Below are 21,341 nucleotides of genomic sequence, written 5' to 3'. Positions count from 1 at the left end.
TGAATCCATTCTCTTCGGATCAAATAGTAATCTTAGCATGGCAGATGGCTTCTTGGTTAAAGTGGGAGGGTGACAATATTATCGCACGAAAAAGATGAAATTACCTACCTATGGTTCCATCCTCTAATGTTTCCGGTAATAAAATGGCCACCAATGTAATAAAAAAAGTCAATCAAAGAACAAGATTCCTTTACAGGATCTCCTCACTGGTTAACAAAAACACCTTGAAGACCTTAACAGGAGCCCTCGTACAAGGTTGCTTTGACTATGCATGCATCTCCTGGTACCACAGCACCTCAAAGGCCCTTAAAACAAGGCTCCAGACCTCCCAAAACAAACTGGTCAGGCTCCTATACTTGGCCTCACCCCCCGAACCCACCTCACCTCACCCCTGCCCACTTTGACAGGCTGGAATGGCTTAGGGTCGACGACAGAGTACAGCATCTTGCAATGGGTCTGGTCCACAAGATTCGATACACCACCAAGATGCATGGTTGAGAGCCATGTAGCCATGTAGAACCCAGATTCGGCACAAACAAGGGACTAAAATATTTTCGCTCCTATGCCACCAAAATGTGGAACGCCCTACCAACAGTCATTAAGACATGTGAATCCGCTCTCAAAGGGCACCTACAGACGGCTGCAATTCGAAACTGCCCCCCCTAAAATCTGAATGAATGCATGAGGAGTCCAAGCTGCTTCTTTTCACCTGACAGAGGGGGATTTCCCCGGCCGGACATAGCGCGTGGAAGGGACACGTTATTCCGACCAGTTCCTTTCCCCTCCATCAGGCGCCCCCAGGCCTGGAATTTCATCATTTTAGGGGCAAGGCCACTTGGCCTTTAGTGTGGCCAACTTTTTGAGGGCACAAGGCCGAGTGCCAGGGCATGAAGGCCAGCAATTAAAACAATGATTTTAAGTCCCCGGTCATCATTATTTTAGCTTAAACATTGGTTCAGAACAGTACTGCTTCTTAAATAAATAATCACAGCTTTAAATAACAAAATATGAGTAGCTACTGTTGAAAAATATTGTAAACATGTCTGTAACATGCAGGGGTCCCAGTGCAGAGATGGAAAATATAGGACCCTGTCACCCTAGGGCCCTGTGACCCTATAGGCTAATTCATATACATTTAATTTGGGGGTCCTTGAAATTAAAATGGCTGCGGATCAGTGGATTAAACTGTGAGTTAATTCACAGAAAATACAATGACAGACATTCATTTTTACAGCCCTATGTTTCCGTTCTGCCTTGTTTGTTTTTGTTCTGCTATAATGTCACCACTGTGTGATATGTTATGTTCCTTGTTTTTAATTTTCTTCTGTTGTTTATAGGCTACTGTGCAAATTGTTCAGCACCTTCTAACTTTGTTTTTCGAAAGGTGCTTTTATAAATAACATTTACTTACTTACTTACATAACCTTTGAATGAGGGCTTGGTAAAAAGTAGGGCTGTCAAATGATAAAAAAAAATGTAATTTAAAGACGCTGGGCATCTGGATCCAAGTCTACTTCATATCTCTCTCTTCTATAGTCTGATGTACAGTTCATCAGAATGATCACCTCAGCCAGCATGTGGTTCCTCCTCAGAGCAGGCCGTGGACAGAAGCTCTCTCCACACTGGGGACAGCTGGACAGTCTCTTCTCCTCGGCCTCCTGGTCCCATGCAGGCCCCTTCGATGCAGCCAAAGCAGTAGCTGTGTCCGCAGGGCAGAGTCACTGGCTCCTTCAGCACCTCCACGCACAGAGAACAACTGAACAACTGGTCCTGGTCCACGACTAGAGACATTTTACTGACTGATGGTCAACCTCTCTGTGGAGAATGACTGATGACTGAGACTAACGTGAGTTCCCAGAACTAGAAGTTCTCTCATAAAAACAGGAGGTCTGACTCTGGGCGAGGCTGAAACAGAAACAAACAAATTTACACACACACACACACACACACACACACACACACACACACACACACACACACACACACACACGCACACGCACACACACACGTTTCCTCTGAACTCCTAATCAGTGTGTTGCCAGATCGGATGTCACGGGAGAAACAAGCGGTCAGGTCTATGAAAACAAACCCAAAAGGTGCGACAAGAAGGCTGTTGGCCCAACAGCCTTCTTTTGTTTATAAATGTTTGGTATTTTGTTAAATATTTGGTATTTTGGTATTGAGAGTGTTGTTATTTTTCAACTATCTTATCTATAATATCCAGAAAGTTCATTTCCTTTTCATATCAGCAGAACATGACCTCTTCCTCCTCTTCCTTCCATTAAAGCTGTAGAACCACAACAACTCCTCTGTGCCACCACTAGAGGGCGGTGTGGTGCCACACAGCCACAGCATGTTAGCTGTGTGCATTAATGGTGACTTTTGAAGTATTAATTAACAGTAGGCCTATGCAGAATAATAGGTACTGAGTTAAAGCACAACTCAATACAAAAACTGTGGACGACACCATAAAGCATTACACTTGTTTATACAACAGGGTCCACCATTTTCAATTCATCATAACATTTAGAGATACTCGTACAAATATACACTCAATAACAAAAAAACAGGAAATCATCATGAAAGGAGATAGTGGCAACAACTGGGCAATGAGCCATTGAAGTGCTGGCTGAAACCAGTAGCTTGTTGCTGGGCAGAATGATTTACACTCAGCATCTCTCCAAGGGCCTCCTGGCCTTGTCTCCTTGGTCAGGAGTCTATGGTCAGGGCGCGCTCCCTAGAGACTTATCAGTTAGCAGCGTTGGAATTTGAGAACATGTTGAAGTGAAAAAATCACACCTGTGTGAAGTAAGTGGTGCAACTCTGTGTGGGGGTACTAAATAAAGGCTTTCTTACCTTTCTTTGTAGTTGTTACGTCCCCACCAAAGAGGTCCAGGTGTTATTTTGTGCAAAAAGCTCCTTATTGGCTGTTTCCCCTACCATAAGCCCTAAATGAATTGCATTGAATTGAATGGGAATTGAATGGGGCTATGGGGTGTTGTGCTAATTCGCTTATTTCCATCGCTCAAAATTATAATTTCTTTGTATATATCCTCTCTTCATAATGTAAATAATATCCCAAGCGGCACACTTTACTACTTCTTTCGATGGAAATAAGCGAACTAGCATAACACCCCCATAGCCCCATTCAATTCCCATTCAATGCAATGCAATTCATTGAGGGCTTATGGTAGGGGAAAATAGCCAATAAGGAGTTTTTGCACAAAAAAACACCTGGACCTCTTTGGTGGGGACGTAACAACTACAAAGAAAGGTAAGAAAGATAAGAAAGCATTCTAGCGTGGAATTCTCCTTTAAGGAAGTGGTTTGCACCACTTAAAAATAAAGGGAATTGTAGAACATTGTAGAGAATATTATATTCTCCAATCAGGTCCTTGAAATGAAACGGGTTGAGAGTCACTGCTAGAGCCGTAAAAAGGCTTCTCTTATGTGGGGGTCCCTGGCATGTGTTTTCAAATGGGGGTCCCTGGCATGTGTTTTCAAATGGGGGTCCATGGCATGTGTTTTCAAATGGGGGTCCCTGGCATGTGTTTTCAAATGGGGGTCCCTGGCATGTGTTTTCAAATGGGGGTCCCTGGCATGTGTTTTCAAATGGGGGTCCCTGGCATGTGTTTTCAAATGGGGGTCCCTGGCATGTGTTTTCAAATGGGGGTCCCTGGCATGTGTTTTCAAATGGGGGTCCCTGGCATGTGTTTTCAAATGGGGGTCCCTGGCATGTGTTTTCAAATGGGGGTCCCTGGCATGTGTTTTCAAATGGGGGTCCCTGGCATGTGTTTTCAAATGGGGGTCCCTGGCATGTGTTTTCAAATGGGGGTCCCTGGCATGTGTTTTCAAATGGGGGTCCCTGGCATGTGTTTTCAAATGGGGGTCCCTGGCATGTGTTTTCAAATGGGGGTCCCTGGCATGTGTTTTCAAATGGGGGTCCCTGGCATGTGTTTTCAAATGGGGGTCCCTGGCATGTGTTTTCAAATGGGGGTCCGCGGGCTCATCAGTGTCCATTTGGGGGTCCCTGACATGAAAAGGTTTGCGAACCAGTGCGCTAAGTGGTGTTGTTAGGCAACAGTTTGTGTGTGTGTGTGATGTCGGACCTGTCGGAGCCTGGTAGGGTACATAAGACGTGGTCCTACACACAGCCTACAGAACAGAATATAGAATTGCCTAAGAACAGTGAAGAAGAAAGAGGAATCTAGAAGCAGAAAGAAGAAGAAAGAGGAATCTAGAAACAGAAAGAATATTGAAACTTTGAAAGAAACTAGAAAAAAGAAAGAAACTAGAAAGAAATTGAAACTAGTGAAAGATTGAAAAACAAAAAAACTAGTATAAAAGACTGAAAGAGAAGTTCTTATAGGTGACTGAACAAAACTTTTGACAGAAATGAGAGAAATTGTGAGTTTACAGGCTGGCCAGTGCGGCAACCAAATCGGATCCAAGTTCTGGGAGGTCATCAGCGACGAACATGGCATCGACCCCACCGGGACGTACCGCGGGGACAGCGACCTGCAGCTGGAAAGAATCAACGTCTATTTCAACAATGCAACGAGTGGCAAGTATGTTCCTCGTGCCGTGTTGGTGGACCTGGAACCGGGCACCATGGACTCTGTGAGGTCCAGTCCTTTCGGTCAGATCTTCAGACCGGATAACTTTGTGTTTGGGCAGACCGGCGCCGGCAACAACTGGGCCAAGGGCCACTACACCGAGGGAGCGGAGCTGGTGGATAACGTGCTGGATGCGCTGAGGAAGGAGGCGGAGAACTGCGACTGCCTCCAGGGTTTCCAGCTCACCCACTCCCTGGGAGGTGGAACCGGGTCAGGCATGGGCACGCTGCTCGTCGGAAAGATCCGAGAGGAGTACCCCGACAGGATCATGAACACGTTCAGCGTGGTGCCTTCTCCCAAGGTGTCGGATGTGGTGATAGAGCCTTACAACGCCACCCTGTCCGTCCACCAGCTCGTGGAGAACACGGACGAGACGTTCTGCATCGACAACGAGGCCCTGTACGACATCTGCTTCCGCACCCTCAAGCTCACCACGCCCACCTACGGCGACCTCAACCACCTGGTCTGTGCCACCATGAGCGGCGTCACCACCTGCCTGCGCTTCCCCGGCCAGCTCAATGCCGACCTGAGGAAGCTGGCGGTCAACATGATTCCCTTCCCCCGGCTGCATTTCTTCATCCTCGGCTTCGCTCCGCTCACCAGCCGAGGCAGCCAGCAGTACGCGGCCCTCACCGTGCCCCAGCTCATCCAGCAGATGTTCGACCCCAAGAACATGATGGCGGCCTGCGACCCGCGGCACGGGCGCTACCTCACCGTCGCCACCATGTTCCGCGGCCGCATATCCATGAAGGAGGTGGAGGCGGAGATCCTCAAGGTGCAGAACAAGAACAGCAGCTACTTCATCGAGTGGATCCCCAACAACGGCAAGACGGCCGTGTGCGACATCCCGCCGCGCGGCCTCAAGATGTCCTCCACCTTCATCGGCAACAGCACGGCCATCCAGGAGCTGTTCAAGCGCATCTCGGAGCAGTTCACGGCCATGTTCCGCCGCAAGGCCTACCTCCACTGGTACACCGGCGAGGGCATGGACGAGATGGAGTTCACGGAGGCCGAGAGCAACATGAACGACCTGGTGTCCGAGTACCAGCAGTACCAGGACGCCTCCGTCGACGACGACGGAGAGGACGAGGAGGAGGAAGGCGACGACTAGAGAACACTTCATTGTCATACCAGCAGGGGGAGCTGCAGGATAGAAGGAGAAAGAACAGAAAGACGACCATGGAGGCATCCAAACAAATTCCTAAACAGAGAGACTGAAAAAGCCATGAAACTATAAGTGAACTCCTAGACCTATAGCCCGTTTGGGACCTCGGTCTCCGCGACAGCTCCGAGATGAGGTTCCCCACTGCGCTAGGTCCCGGGCAGAGGCTGCGTCCGGTAAGTCGACAAATCGAGTGTCCCCCCCCCTTTTCGCAACGTCATATCCAAAGACTATAGGTCGTCCGAAAGACGCATGCAGATCATCGGAATAGATAGTCGCAATGTAAAATCTTAAGCGACGGCTTGAAACAACCGTTTCAAATCACGTACGTAAGTCAGCCGGAGAGAGACACGTTTTCCCATTTCATCCGAGTCGGAGCAGTACTGACACCCGCGGTCGGGCGTGTTCCCCCACATGGGTTGAACGGGAAAACACGTCACAGGCTGACTAAGTAACCGATTTAAAACGGTTGCTTCTTCCACCCGTCGCTCTAATTGTACTTTCCGACTCTTTTGCGCAAACATCTGCAGGCGTCTCGGACCACTCATTAACCTTCGGCTTTTTGGATACGAAAAAGGTTGCGGAAAGAAGGTCACCACCATTGGCCGACTTCCTGCCGGACACGACCTCTGACCTCTGAACCCTACGCACCTGCGGAAACCTCGTCTCAAAGCTAGCGTGGAGAGGGAGCTTCCACAACGCGGCTAGTGAACGCCAGAACGCGGCCAGTGAACGCCAAACTACGTATCCCTGTTCAGTTAACGCTGAATCACTGCTACGTCTTTTTTATACAGAATATACTGCACATCTTTTTTAACATGATGACAATATTCACATGCAGCAATATGAACCTTTTTTTATATTACAGAGTATTGACACCATGACAATATTTCTGAACACCACCCTCAATTCCCGTTTTTTTAAAAGCAAAACAGATGATCACAACAACACGTCTGTTTTATTTATTATTTAGTTCACGACAGATTATCCACAACACAATAGGTCTGTTTCTGCACCATTTCCTTTTATTTTTCTCCACAACAAACATGTTTCTGAATCTCCTTTTTTTTTAACGACATAATCGTCAATATTTCTTTTTTTTTTTAAATACAGCAGAATATCTCTATACAAAAGATACTCCCAATCTTGTGCCGCATAGTCTGAGAATTAACCCACCTCTTCAGACTCCATCTTAGCCCGTAGCACTTTCCAAATAGCCTCGACGAGTACAGTGGAATATCTATATAATGAAACTATGCACTTGCAAATATGCATAGTTTCATTATATAGATATTTCCACTGTTGCGTTATTAGCTTACCGGTGTGATTCATGATGACTACTTTTTATGTATATGATTGTATTGCCATGTTTTGTTCCTGCAAGTTTTGTTCTTTGTAAATCGCTCTGGATTAAGAGCGTCAGCTAAATGCTTGTAAAAAGTGATGTTTGAGGCAGTGCCAAATTTTATTTTATCTTTACTTTTGGATATCTTTGGATATCCACAAGATCGCGTTGATGTTTCGGCACGCCGACATTTATTTCACCACGATATCCACGACGTAATTGTCTGTGTTTTTGCACCATTTTATTTTCCTTTTACAACGTCCACCCCAACACGGAACATGTGAGGACCTGAACATGTGAGGACCTGAACATGTGAGGACCTGAACATGTGAGGACATGACCAATGTGGGACCCTGTCCCACATTGTGACCGACAGGCATCAGTGTTCAAAATGAGACCCTGTCCCACATTGTGATTGGCAGGCATCAGTGTTCAAACTGAGACCCTGTCCCACATTGTGACTGACAGGCATCAGTGTTCAAACTGAGACCCTGTCCCACATTGTGACTGACAGGCATCAGTGTTCAAACTGAGACCCTGTCTGTCCCACATTGTGACTGACAGGCATCAGTGTTCAAACTGAGACCCTGTCTGTCCCACATTGTGACTGGCAGGCAGCAGTGTTCAAACTGAGACCCTGTCCCACATTGTGACTGACAGGCATCAGTGTTCAAACTGAGACCCTGTCTGTCCCACATTGTGACCGGCAGGCAGCAGTGTTCAAATGCCCTATTAAATATAGTTAGTCCTCTAATAGTTGGCTTTCTGTTGTAAAGCGCTCTCATCGTCTCTTTTCCTGCTAAGCCTGTTTTAAGCTTTAAGCCTGTTAAAATAACATGTTAAATATCCCCTACCCCTCTAGGCTACAGTAATTAAGTGGGCCATACCACCCATGACCAAAATGTGAGACACCAGAGAGGTTTAATAACAACATGATGGCCTATATGGTCTAATATGACATCAAGGCATTTACGGTAGCCTAAGTAATGAGCTGGAACACTTGTGTCCTGACTCCTAGGCCCTCCCAGATGTTCACACATCTGCATCTGCAAGTGTTTAGCAAACCAAAATGTCACGTTTGAAACCCAGTGCTATCAAAGCTACTCATCTAGCAAACACACTCAACACTCCCCAACTGTAAACACAAACACAGCAGAAGTCCCTTAAAGTAATTTACAGTAATAATCAGTTATACTGTGGCGTCAATGCAGCAGTAAAACATGTTTAAACGTGGATGAGGTCGAATATTGTCCATCTGACGCTAGTTTGACCTCTTTGACCTGTTTGTGTCCAATTGTACCAGAAGTGTAATAATGTTCCCTGATGAAAACAGACACGTTTACACCTAATAATTGACATCTAATCATTTTATAATGTATATCATTTATAACTGAACAAATCTGTGTGTGTATTAATTATTGGTATAGACTATAGATAGTAAACATAGTTTAGTAAAAGAGAACATAATTTCCAGTATTGTCTCTTACATAAAATAAGTGATTTATTCCCTGATAGATGAAACAGAACAGTTTACATTAATATACAGGATGGATGCTACAGACAACATGAAACATGACATGATAAACCTGATCTTGAACAACAATAATAATGTTGAAATACAATCATGTTCTCTTCAATGAAAGCTCACATGGTTGTAAATGTATAATGCATTGTAATGTCCACAGGCCGACTGGTGTGGGTTTAAATGTATTGACCAATAGAGATTTAAAGAAAGGGACAATTATGTCAATATGAATGAAATATGCAAATATCAGCCTGATATGTCAGCTGGACGGCGATTATATCGGTCAGGCCCTATAGTTTAGTTTAGTTTAGTCTAGAGGAATTTCTCGCTATACTTAAACCTGAATTATTTACTACGGGCCAACAACTTACAGGTTGCACAAAATAGGGCAGCCAGACATGTTCTGGGCTGATCTATAAGAACTAGTATAGCCTCTCATGGCTCACTATTGAGCAAAGACTTTCCTCAAGTTTGGCCACATTTTTATTTTGCGTTATTAAGTCAAAGATGCCTTTGTTTTTGTTTGAACAAATAGATTATTGTCAAGATATACACACCCACAATACAAATACTGTACCTATAGTTCAAACACAAACCAACGGAGAAAAAAAACAGTAATTTATAGAGCTATATATTCATCTTTTTGGAACAAGTTAGGACTTGACATCCGTCTAACAAATGATACATTTTTATTTACATGAATGACGAGTTGAAAGAACAACTTTAGGCTAAATATATTTATAGTTATTCTATACCATGTGTTTGTTTTAATCTGTTTTATACGTAATTGAGAATAGATGTATGTTATTTAATTGCGTTTTATATATAGGCCTATAGGTGGCCTACTGATGATTGATTAACTGAATTAATGCAATTCATGTTTTAGTTTTTTCATTTTTTTTTATGTGTTTTGTAATATGTTGTGTGGACCCCAGTAAGACTAGCTGACTGCCATGGCATCAGCTAATGGGGATCCTTTTCAAATAAACAGATAAAAAAAATACATTTAAATAGAACAAATTAATCCAGACAAATAAGCATGAACCTAAACTGATTTAAACGCCAACCAGAAATGTAGAAATATGTTCACATAATATTAATACAATAATACAAATGTAGATCTGTACAACTCAAAGTAAAGTTTCAGTGATCTGATCTGAATGATTCAGTACACTGAAAAGAACAACGATGCTCATCAGTACTAGTTGTGTGAGCTTGTAGATCTGCTACTCATCCGTGTGATGAATATTTTGTGTCAAATGACCCGTGTCTTGTAGCAGCGATGGTTGAATGAGTGAGAAGGAACGGAGGTAGGCAGGCAGGTTGCAGTCTTACGAATCCAGCTTTATTGTCAGGATTCACTCAGTACAACAAGGCAGAGGCACGGGCTGAAGGCCCCGTGCCCTCAGTTCGGAGTCACATCATAGTAGCCAATCTATGTGAACACAAACAGTGGTCCCAAACATTGCCATAATTATATTCACTTCACAAAGTCCCCCCTCCGGATTCAAACAGGCTGCCTCCTCTCTATGGGAGCCAATCAGATTGTTGCTTTCACCGGATCTGCCCGTAAGAGGTAGGCGGGACGTCTGGCATGTAGCTCATGTGGCACAGTGACTATACGGTTTATATCAATAGGACTAACTAAATATCAATACTATTATTATAAGGTATGCGGAACCTTATTTAACACATAATGTCTGTACGGATATAATTAAACTTTGCTGTTTCATAACTTTGTTTAACTATTGATTCAACCCTCCGTAAAGGAGTTAACGAACAGGTATGGGTAATTCGTGATTTAAACACACACCGTTATATTACTCAAACACACACTTCCTCCAAGTTGCAATAAAGGCTCGCAAACAATCACTTATTTTCCGGCAATTTTATTACTACAATCTCATAACACACTCATACACGTACAAACACACTTCTACTAAACTTGTGTACAGTAAAAGCCTCATTTGCCTTGTCTGGCCCGTGTTTAGATATAGTTCAATAGCTTCCACAACTAATTGTTCTTATCATTATCACAAGATTCAGAGGTCGCGACATTAGGCGCGTTAGTGGCATTAGCAGGTAATAAACTGAAACACAAAGAAACACAACATATACTATTAATTCACAGATCTAGCGACAAGCGTATCGTTATTTAACCGTACTTATTAACACATTATAAAGACTTACGCAAACGCCATGTCTCCTGCTCATTACATTGTCTTTAGAATGAACTGGAAAAGACACGCTACTATAGTATATCCTGTTAAAAGCACGCCTCTTGATATCTGATACTTCCTATACCATTGTCATCAATTATTGACTTCACTGTGTCCCACTAGTATACGCACCGCATTCCTCTAGTAGTAGCATAAACACATTTTACCTCCCAATTAACTGTATTAATATCTACATCCCTGAGATACTGTAATTGCTTGATAAGAGGATTTCTGTTCTTATATAACACAGAGTATTTTCTGTAGAGGCAGTGAACTTCCTTAGTAGCACTAACATCTAACATATACAACACAACATGAAGTTACAAATATAAGCTGGGTCGGCACTTAATACTATAATGAGCCCACCACCCGGAATAAACGCGACAATGTCACAAAGGTAGAATGTAATGTATTATTAACAGGTCTAACTGATTGAATCACAAATACGTTGTATAGCAGAGCAGGAAGCTCCCTGAACACAGTTGAGATATTTCATCAAGATTAGAACTGTCCCGTGACCCCCTGGGGTGATGACAGCTCCTAACAGAGACATTGTATGTACAGACCTGATTGTAAATAACTCTACGCAGATTACTCTTTCTATGAAGTTACCACAGTTTGCATGTTCTAACCGTGTCAGCCTGTGTACCTTATCTGATCCATGACACCGGTGTGTGCAACAAAGTATAACTCAATAAAGTAACTAATAAAGTTTTCATCTATGAAACATCTTCATCTCTCACATCACCAGTGTCTGCAAGGCTGGGAGGAGCCATGCTCACGGTGTCATGTCCTGAAGAGGGCGCCATTGGTCCAGGATGTCTGTTCAGCCAACCTGAGACCTTGGCAGAAGGTGTGTCACCACTCACTGCAACACAAGAGAACAAACACACACATTTACACATGGAATAAAACACTGTCACTGCAACACAAGACAACACAACACACACATTTACACTTAGAATAAAACACTGTCACTGCAACACAAGACAACAAACACACACATTTACACTTAGAATAAAACACTGTCACTGCAACACAAGACAAGTACACATTTACACTTAGAATAAAACACTGTCACTGCAACACAAGACAACACAACACACCACCACACATTTACACTTAGAATAAAACATTTTGTTTAAAATGCTACTGTAGCCTAGGCAGGGGATAATTTCTCATGTTAGCCTATTATAACAGGCTTAAAAACATCTTGCTGGAAAAGAGGTTGTCTCTTTTCCAGCAAGATGACAGAGAGCTTTACAACAGAATGCCAACTATTGAGGACTGACTATTAATTAGGGCATTTGAACGCTGATGCCAGTCAGTCACAATGTGAGACAGGGTCTCAGTTTGAACACTGCTGCCTGTCAGTCACAATGTGTGACAGGGTCTCAGTTTGAACGCTGATGCCAGTCAGTCACAATGTGGGACAGGGTCTCAGTTTGAACACTGATGCCAGTCAGTCACAATGTGGGACAGGGTCTCAGTTTGAACACTGATGCCTGTCAGTCACAATGTGGGACAGGGTCTCAGTTTGAACACTGATGCCTGCCAGTCACAATGTGGGACAGGGTCTCAGTTTGATGCCTGAGGGGCTGTCCCACGCAAAGGGACACGTCTGGTCACTCTGTAACTATAATGGAGAGGACATGTCTGGGAATTATATTTTTCTTTTGAGATCTATGTAGTACCTCTTGTCGTCCAGTAGGTGTCCTACCTGACCACGTGCACTTTGACAGTGTCCTGACTTATTTGAAAGCAAGATACTTTGTTTGCAAATATATTGCCCTATATGCCCAATGTGGGACAGGGTCTCAGTTTGTGGGACGCCTGAAAAGTCTTGGAAATGAGGGACTTCACGCAACGGGTCACCCTAAATCTGGTCACCCTAAATATTCATCTCAGAGCAGCCTACTAATGATTCTTTAATGAAAATGCATCCAATCTTGTTATTTTATGAAATGCACAAACACACATTTTAGTAAGTAATGCATGTCCACATAAGAGGACAACAGTAAGACTCACTACTTGGTTCTTGTGGCTCCGTCATCACAAGCGTCAACATCGTATCGATCAGCTCCTCCTCTCTCTTCTTCCATTCTTCTGCTGTTAGAGTTTTAACTCCTGTCAGTCTCTCAAACAGAGTCTTCTGTCGTGTCTCCTTGTCAACAGGAAAGAGAGGGAACATTGTAATTAGTGAAAAAGCACAAATATCATCCCGATATATCAGATATATGGTATATCAATCATCAGCACTTACATATTTTTTTATCTTCCTATATAAAAACAACAATGGAAAAATATGATCAATTACATTTGAATTTGTAACTAAAGCTAGTTATCAACAAAGTGTTATGCTATGTTGATTAATGTAATACATATTGTAGACCACAATGGAAACACTTACACTGGTGTAACTCATGGTGTCCTGAAAACATCCAAATCCTGAATCCTGTGTTCCTCCACTCACTGGAACACAAGACAACAGACAGCAACACGTTTACACTGACAATATAAACACTCACTGGAACACAAGACAACAGACAGCAACACATTTACACTGACAATATAAACACACTCACTGGAACACAAGACAACAGACAGCAACACGTTTACACTGACAATATAAACACACTCACTGGAACACAAGACAACAGACAGCAACACATTACATTACACGATTACATAATTATCGTATATTTTTTCCTAAATTAATGCCATAAGACATAAGTAGTCTGGCTGTGTGTTTTATAACTACAGTATTGAACCAATAAAAAGTATTAACAACAGCTGTGACTAAATAATTACTACCCATTGAAACACAGCCTCTTTTTATTACCTGAAAAGTAACATTATTGGACATACAGTACAGGTTTCCATCTGACAGTGATGACACCATGATGTAAACAGGATATTGATACTCACTGATTGGAGGAAGATGCTCTATGCTGTTCCTCCTCTTGACAGCTGGCCCCGTCACCACAGACTGAAAACAAATATCATCCCGATATATCAGATAGATGGTATATCAATCATCAGCACTTACATATTTTTTTATCTTCCTATATAAAAACAACAATGGAAAAATATGATCAATTACATTTGCATTTGTAACTAAAGCTAGTTATCAACAAAGTGTTATGCTATGTTGATTAATGTAATACATACTGTAGACCACAATGGAAACACTTACACTGGTCTCTGCCTGGCTTGAAACAACACTCATGGTGTCCTGAAAACATCCAAATCCTGAATCCTGTGTTCCTCCACTCACTGGAACACAAGACAACAGACAGCAACACGTTTACACTGACAATATAAACACTCACTGGAACACAAGACAACAGACAGCAACACATTTACACTGACAATATAAACACACTCACTGGAACACAAGACAACAGACAGCAACACGTTTACACTGACAATATAAACACACTCACTGGAACACAAGACAACAGACAGCAACACATTACATTACACGATTACATAATTATCGTTTATTCTTTCCTAAATTAATGCCATAAGTAGTCTGGCTGTGTGTTTTATAACTATTGAACCAATAAAAAGTATTAACAACAGCTGTGACTAAATAATTACTACCCATTGAAACACAGCCTCTTTTTATTACCTGAAAAGTAACATTATTGGACATACAGTACAGGTTTCCATCTGACAGTGATGACACCATGATGTAAACAGGATATTGATACTCACTGATTGGAGGAAGATGCTCTATGCTGTTCCTCCTCCTGACAGCTGGCCCCGTCACCACAGACTGAAAACAAATATCATCCCGATATATCAGATAGATGGTATATCAATCATCAGCACTTACATATTTTTTTTATCTTCCTATATAAAAACAACAATGGAAAAATATGATCAATTACATTTGCATTTTTAACAAAAGCTAGTTATCAACAAAGTGTTATGCTATGTTGATTAATGTAATACATACTGTAGACCACAATGGAAACACTTACACTGGTCTCTGCCTGGCTTGAAACAACACTCATGGTGTCACATCCTGAATCCTGTGTTCCTCCACTCACTGGAACACAAGACAACAGACAGCAACACGTTTACACTGACAATATAAACACACTCACTGGAACACAAGACAACAGACAGCAACACATTTACACTGACAATATAAACACTCACTGGAACACAAGACAACAGACAGCAACACGTTTACACTGACAATATAAACACACTCACTGGAACACAAGACAACAGACAGCAACACATTTACACTGACAATATAAACACTCACTGGAACACAAGACAACAGAGAGCAACACATTTACACTGACAATATAAACATACTCACTGGAACACAAGACAACAGACAGCAACACATTTACACTGACAATATAAACACTCACTGGAACACAAGACAACAGAGAGCAACACATTTACACTGACAATATAAACACACTCACTGGAACACAAGACAACAGACAGCAACACATTTACACTGACAATAATAAACACACTCACTGGAACACAAGACAACAGACAGCAACACATTACATTACACGATTACATAATTATCGTTTATTTTTTCCTAAATTAATGCCATAAGTAGTCTGGCTGTGTGTTTTATAACTATTGAACCAATAAAAAGTATTAACAACAGCTGTGACTAACTAATTACTACCCATTGAAACACAGCCTCTTTTTATTACCTGAAAAGTAACATTATTGGACATACAGTACAGGTTTCCATCTGACAGTGATGACACCATGATGTAAACAGGATATTGATACTCACTGATTGGAGGAAGATGCTCCATGCTTTTCCTCCTCTTGACAGCTGGCCCCGTCACCACAGACTGAAAACAAATATCATCCCGATATATCAGATAGATGGTATATCAATCATCAGCACTTACATATTTTTTTATCTTCCTATATAAAAACAACAATGGAAAAATATGATCAATTACATTTGCATTTGTAACTAAAGCTAGTTATCAACAAAGTGTTATGCTATGTTGATTAATGTAATACATATTGTAGACCACAATGGAAACACTTACACTGGTCTCTGCCTGGCTTGAAACGACACTCATGTTGTCACATCCTGAATCCTGTGTTCCTCCACTCACTGGAACACAAGACAACAGACAGCAACACATTTACACTGACAATATAAACACACTCACTGGAACACAAGACAACAGACAGCAACACATTTACACTGATAATATAAACACACTCACTGGAACACAAGACAACAGACAGCAACACATTTACACTGACAATATAAACACACTCACTGGAACACAAGACAACAGACAGCAACACATTTACACTGACAATATAAACACACTCACTGGAACACAAGACAACAGACAGCAACACATTTACACTGACAATATAAACACACTCACTGGAAAACAAGACAACAGACAGCAACACATTTACACTGACAATATAAACACACTCACTGGAACACAAGACAACAGACAGCAACACATTTACACTGACAATATAAACACACTCACTGGAACACAAGACAACAGACAGCAACACATTTACACTGACAATATAAACACACTCACTGGAACACAAGACAACAGACAGCAACACATTTACACTGACAATATAAACACACTCACTGGAACACAAGACAACAGACAGCAACACATTTACACTGACAATATAAACACACTCACTGGAACACAAGACAACAGACAGCAACACGTTTACACTGACAATATAAACACACTCACTGGAACACAAGACAACAGACAGCAACACATTTACACTGACAATATAAACACACTCACTGGAACACAAGACAACAGACAGCAACACATTTACACTGACAATATAAACACACTCACTGGAACACAAGACAACAGACAGCAACACATTTACACTGACAAAATAAACACACTCACTGGAACACAAGACAACAGACAGCAACACATTTACACTGACAATATAAACACACTCACTGGAACACAAGATAACAGACAGCAACACATTTACACTGACAATATAAACACACTCACTGGAACACAAGACAACAGACAGCAACACATTTACACTGACAATATAAACACACTCACTGGAACACAAGACAACAGACAGCAACACATTTACACTGACAATATAAACACACTCACTGGAACACAAGACAACAGACAGCAACACATTTACACTGACAATATGAACACACTCACTGGAACACAAGACAACAGACAGCAACACGTATACACTGACAATATAAACACTCACTGGAACACAAGACAACAGACAGCAACACGTTTACACTGACAATATAAACACTCACTGGAACACAAGACAACAGACAGCAACACATTTACACTGACAATATAAACACACTCACTGGAACACAAGACAACAGACAGCAACACATTTACACTGACAATAATAAACACACTCACTGGAACACAAGACAACAGACAGCAACACATTACATTACACGATTACATAATTATCGTTTATTTTTTCCTAAATTAATGCCATAAGTAGTCTGGCTGTGTGTTTTATAACTATTGAACCAATAAAAAGTATTAACAACAGCTGTGACTAACTAATTACTACCCATTGAAACACAGCCTATTTTTATTACCTGAAAAGTAACATTATTGGACATACAGTACAGGTTTCCATCTGACAGTGATGACATCATGATGTAAACAGGATATTGATACTCACTGATTGGAGGAAGATGCTCTATGCTGTTCCTCCTCTTGACAGCTGGCCCCGTCACCACAGACTGAAAACAAATATCATCCCGATATATCAGATAGATGGTATATCAATCATCAGCACTTACATATTTTTTTATCTTCCTATATAAAAACAACAATGGAAAAATATGATCAATTACATTTGCATTTGTAACTAAAGCTAGTTATCAACAAAGTGTTATGCTATGTTGATTAATGTAATACATACTGTAGACCACAATGGAAACACTTACACTGGTCTCTGCCTGGCTTGAAACGACACTCATGGTGTCACATCCTGAATCCTGTGTTCCTCCACTCACTGGAACACAAGACAACAGACAGCAACACATTTACACTGACAATATAAACACACTCACTGGAACACAAGACAACAGACAGCAACACATTTACACTGACAATATAAACACACTCACTGGAACACAAGACAACAGACAGCAACACGTTTACACTGACAATATAAACACACTCACTGGAACACAAGACAACAGACAGCAACACATTTACACTGACAATATAAACACACTCACTGGAACACAAGACAACAGACAGCAACACATTTACACTGACAATATAAACACACTCACTGGAACACAAGACAACAGACAGCAACACATTTACACTGACAATATAAACACACTCACTGGAACACAAGACAACAGACAGCAACACATTTACACTGACAATATAAACACACTCACTGGAACACAAGATAACAGACAGCAACACATTTACACTGACAATATAAACACACTCACTGGAACACAAGACAACAGACAGCAACACATTTACACTGACAATATAAACACACTCACTGGAACACAAGACAACAGACAGCAACACATTTACACTGACAATATAAACACACTCACTGGAACACAAGACAACAGACAGCAACACATTTACACTGACAATATGAACACACTCACTGGAACACAAGACAACAGACAGCAACACGTATACACTGACAATATAAACACTCACTGGAACACAAGACAACAGACAGCAACACGTTTACACTGACAATATAAACACTCACTGGAACACAAGACAACAGACAGCAACACATTTACACTGACAATATAAACACACTCACTGGAACACAAGACAACAGACAGCAACACATTTACACTGACAATAATAAACACACTCACTGGAACACAAGACAACAGACAGCAACACATTACATTACACGATTACATAATTATCGTTTATTTTTTCCTAAATTAATGCCATAAGTAGTCTGGCTGTGTGTTTTATAACTATTGAACCAATAAAAAGTATTAACAACAGCTGTGACTAACTAATTACTACCCATTGAAACACAGCCTATTTTTATTACCTGAAAAGTAACATTATTGGACATACAGTACAGGTTTCCATCTGACAGTGATGACATCATGATGTAAACAGGATATTGATACTCACTGATTGGAGGAAGATGCTCTATGCTGTTCCTCCTCTTGACAGCTGGCCCCGTCACCACAGACTGAAAACAAATATCATCCCGATATATCAGATAGATGGTATATCAATCATCAGCACTTACATATTTTTTTATCTTCCTATATAAAAACAACAATGGAAAAATATGATCAATTACATTTGCATTTGTAACTAAAGCTAGTTATCAACAAAGTGTTATGCTATGTTGATTAATGTAATACATACTGTAGACCACAATGGAAACACTTACACTGGTCTCTGCCTGGCTTGAAACGACACTCATGGTGTCACATCCTGAATCCTGTGTTCCTCCACTCACTGGAACACAAGACAACAGACAGCAACACATTTACACTGACAATATAAACACACTCACTGGAACACAAGACAACAGACAGCAACACATTTACACTGACAATATAAACACACTCACTGGAAAACAAGACAACAGACAGCAACACATTACATTACACGATTACATAATTATCGTTTATTTTTTCCTAAATTAATGCCATAAGTAGTCTGGCTGTGTGTTTTATAACTATTGAACCAATAAAAAGTATTAACAACAGCTGTGACTAAATAATTACTACCCATTGAAACACAGCCTCTTTTTATTACCTGAAAAGTAACATTATTGGACATACAGTACAGGTTTCCATCTGACAGTGATGACACCATGATGTAAACAGGATATTGATACTCACTGATTGGAGGAAGATGCTCTATGCTGTTCCTCCTCCTGACAGCTGGCCCCGTCACCACAGACTGAAAACAAATATCATCCCGATATATCAGATAGATGGTATATCAATCATCAGCACTTACATATTTTTTTATCTTCCTATATAAAAACAACAATGGAAAAATATGATCAATTACATTTGCATTTGTAACTAAAGCTAGTTATCAACAAAGTGTTATGCTATGTTGATTAATGTAATACATACTGTAGACCACAATGGAAACACTTACACTGGTCTCTGCCTGACTTGAAACGACACTCATGGACTGAAAACATCCAAATCCTGAATCCTGTGTTCCTCCACTCACTGGAACACAAGACAACAGACAGCAACACGTTTACACTGACAATATAAACACACTCACTGGAACACAAGACAACAGACAGCAACACGTTTACACTGACAATATAAACACACTCACTGGAACACAAGACAACAGACAGCAACACATTTACACTGACAATATAAACACACTCACTGGAACACAAGACAACAGACAGCAACACGTTTACACTGACAATATAAACACACTCACTGGAACACAAGACAACAGACAGCAACACATTTACACTGACAATATAAACACACTCACTGGAACACAAGACAACAGACAGCAACACATTTACACTGACAATAATAAACACACTCACTGGAACACAAGACAACAGACAGCAACACATTACATTACACGATTACATAATTATCGTTTATTTTTTCCTAAATTAATGCCATAAGTAGTCTGTGTGTTTTATAACTATTGAACCACTAAAAAGTATTAACAACAGCTGTGACTAAATAATTACTACCCATTGAAACACAGCCTCTTTTTATTTCCTGAAAAGTAACATTATTGGACATACAGTACAGGTTTCCATCTGACAGTGATGACACCATGATGTAAACAGGATATTGATACTCACTGATTGGAGGAAGATGCTCCATGCTGTTCCTCCTCCTGACAGCTGGCCCCGTCACCACAGACTGAAAACAAATATCATCCCGATATATCAGATAGATGGTATATCAATCATCAGCACTTACATATTTTTTTATCTTCCTATATAAAAACAACAATGGAAAAATATGATCAATTACATTTGCATTTGTAACTAAAGCTAGTTATCAACAAAGTGTTATGCTATGTTGAATAATGTAATACATACTGTAGACCACAATGGAAACACTTACACTGGTCTCTGCCTGGCTTGAAACAACACTCATGGTGTCCTGAACACATCCATATCCTGAATCCGGTGTTCCTCCACTCACTGGAACACAAGACAACAGACAGCAACACGTTTACACTGACAATATAAACACTCACTGGAACACAAGACAACAGACAGCAACACGTTTACACTGACAATATAAACACACTCACTGGAACACAATCCATATCCTGAATCCGGTGTTCCTCCACTCACTGGAACACAAGACAACAGACAGCAACACATTTACACTGACAATAATAAACACACTCACTGGAACACAAGACAACAGACAGCAACACATTACATTACACGATTACATAATTATCGTTTATTT

At 41.1% G+C, this 21,341-nt stretch overlaps 2 protein-coding genes across 2 annotated transcripts in view; one reads left to right on the top strand and one right to left on the bottom strand.

Moving 5' to 3' along the window:
- Window positions 1-4,395: 4,395 nt before the first annotated feature.
- On the top strand, window positions 4,396-5,727 carry LOC308335905 (tubulin beta chain-like; the record flags this gene model as incomplete). Its single annotated transcript, XM_080793127.1, has 1 exon — window positions 4,396-5,727. The coding sequence occupies one exon, from the start codon at window positions 4,396-4,398 to the stop codon at window positions 5,725-5,727; it is 1,332 nt and encodes a 443-aa protein (XP_080649253.1).
- A 9,166-nt stretch (window positions 5,728-14,893) lies between these two features.
- The window catches only part of LOC308335904 (GTPase IMAP family member 8-like), a gene marked incomplete at its 3' end in the record, with an annotated part of 70,585 nt that continues 64,137 nt past the window's right edge, over window positions 14,894-21,341 (bottom strand). The window contains exons 8-15 of the mRNA XM_080793126.1: window positions 20,717-20,777; window positions 19,301-19,368; window positions 19,033-19,093; window positions 17,838-17,905; window positions 17,570-17,630; window positions 15,919-15,986; window positions 15,611-15,711; window positions 14,894-14,924 (exon numbers count right to left, since the gene is read on the bottom strand). Of these exons, the coding sequence (XP_080649252.1) occupies window positions 14,894-14,924; window positions 15,611-15,711; window positions 15,919-15,986; window positions 17,570-17,630; window positions 17,838-17,905; window positions 19,033-19,093; window positions 19,301-19,368; window positions 20,717-20,777 (519 nt within the window). The remainder of the gene's footprint in view (window positions 14,925-15,610; window positions 15,712-15,918; window positions 15,987-17,569; window positions 17,631-17,837; window positions 17,906-19,032; window positions 19,094-19,300; window positions 19,369-20,716; window positions 20,778-21,341) is intronic.

This window comes from Protomyctophum bolini, assembly GCF_963924005.1.
Source record: "Protomyctophum bolini genome assembly, chromosome: 20".
Classification (NCBI taxonomy): domain Eukaryota; kingdom Metazoa; phylum Chordata; class Actinopteri; order Myctophiformes; family Myctophidae; genus Protomyctophum; species Protomyctophum bolini.
This window is presented reverse-complemented; position numbering and strand designations above follow the sequence as displayed.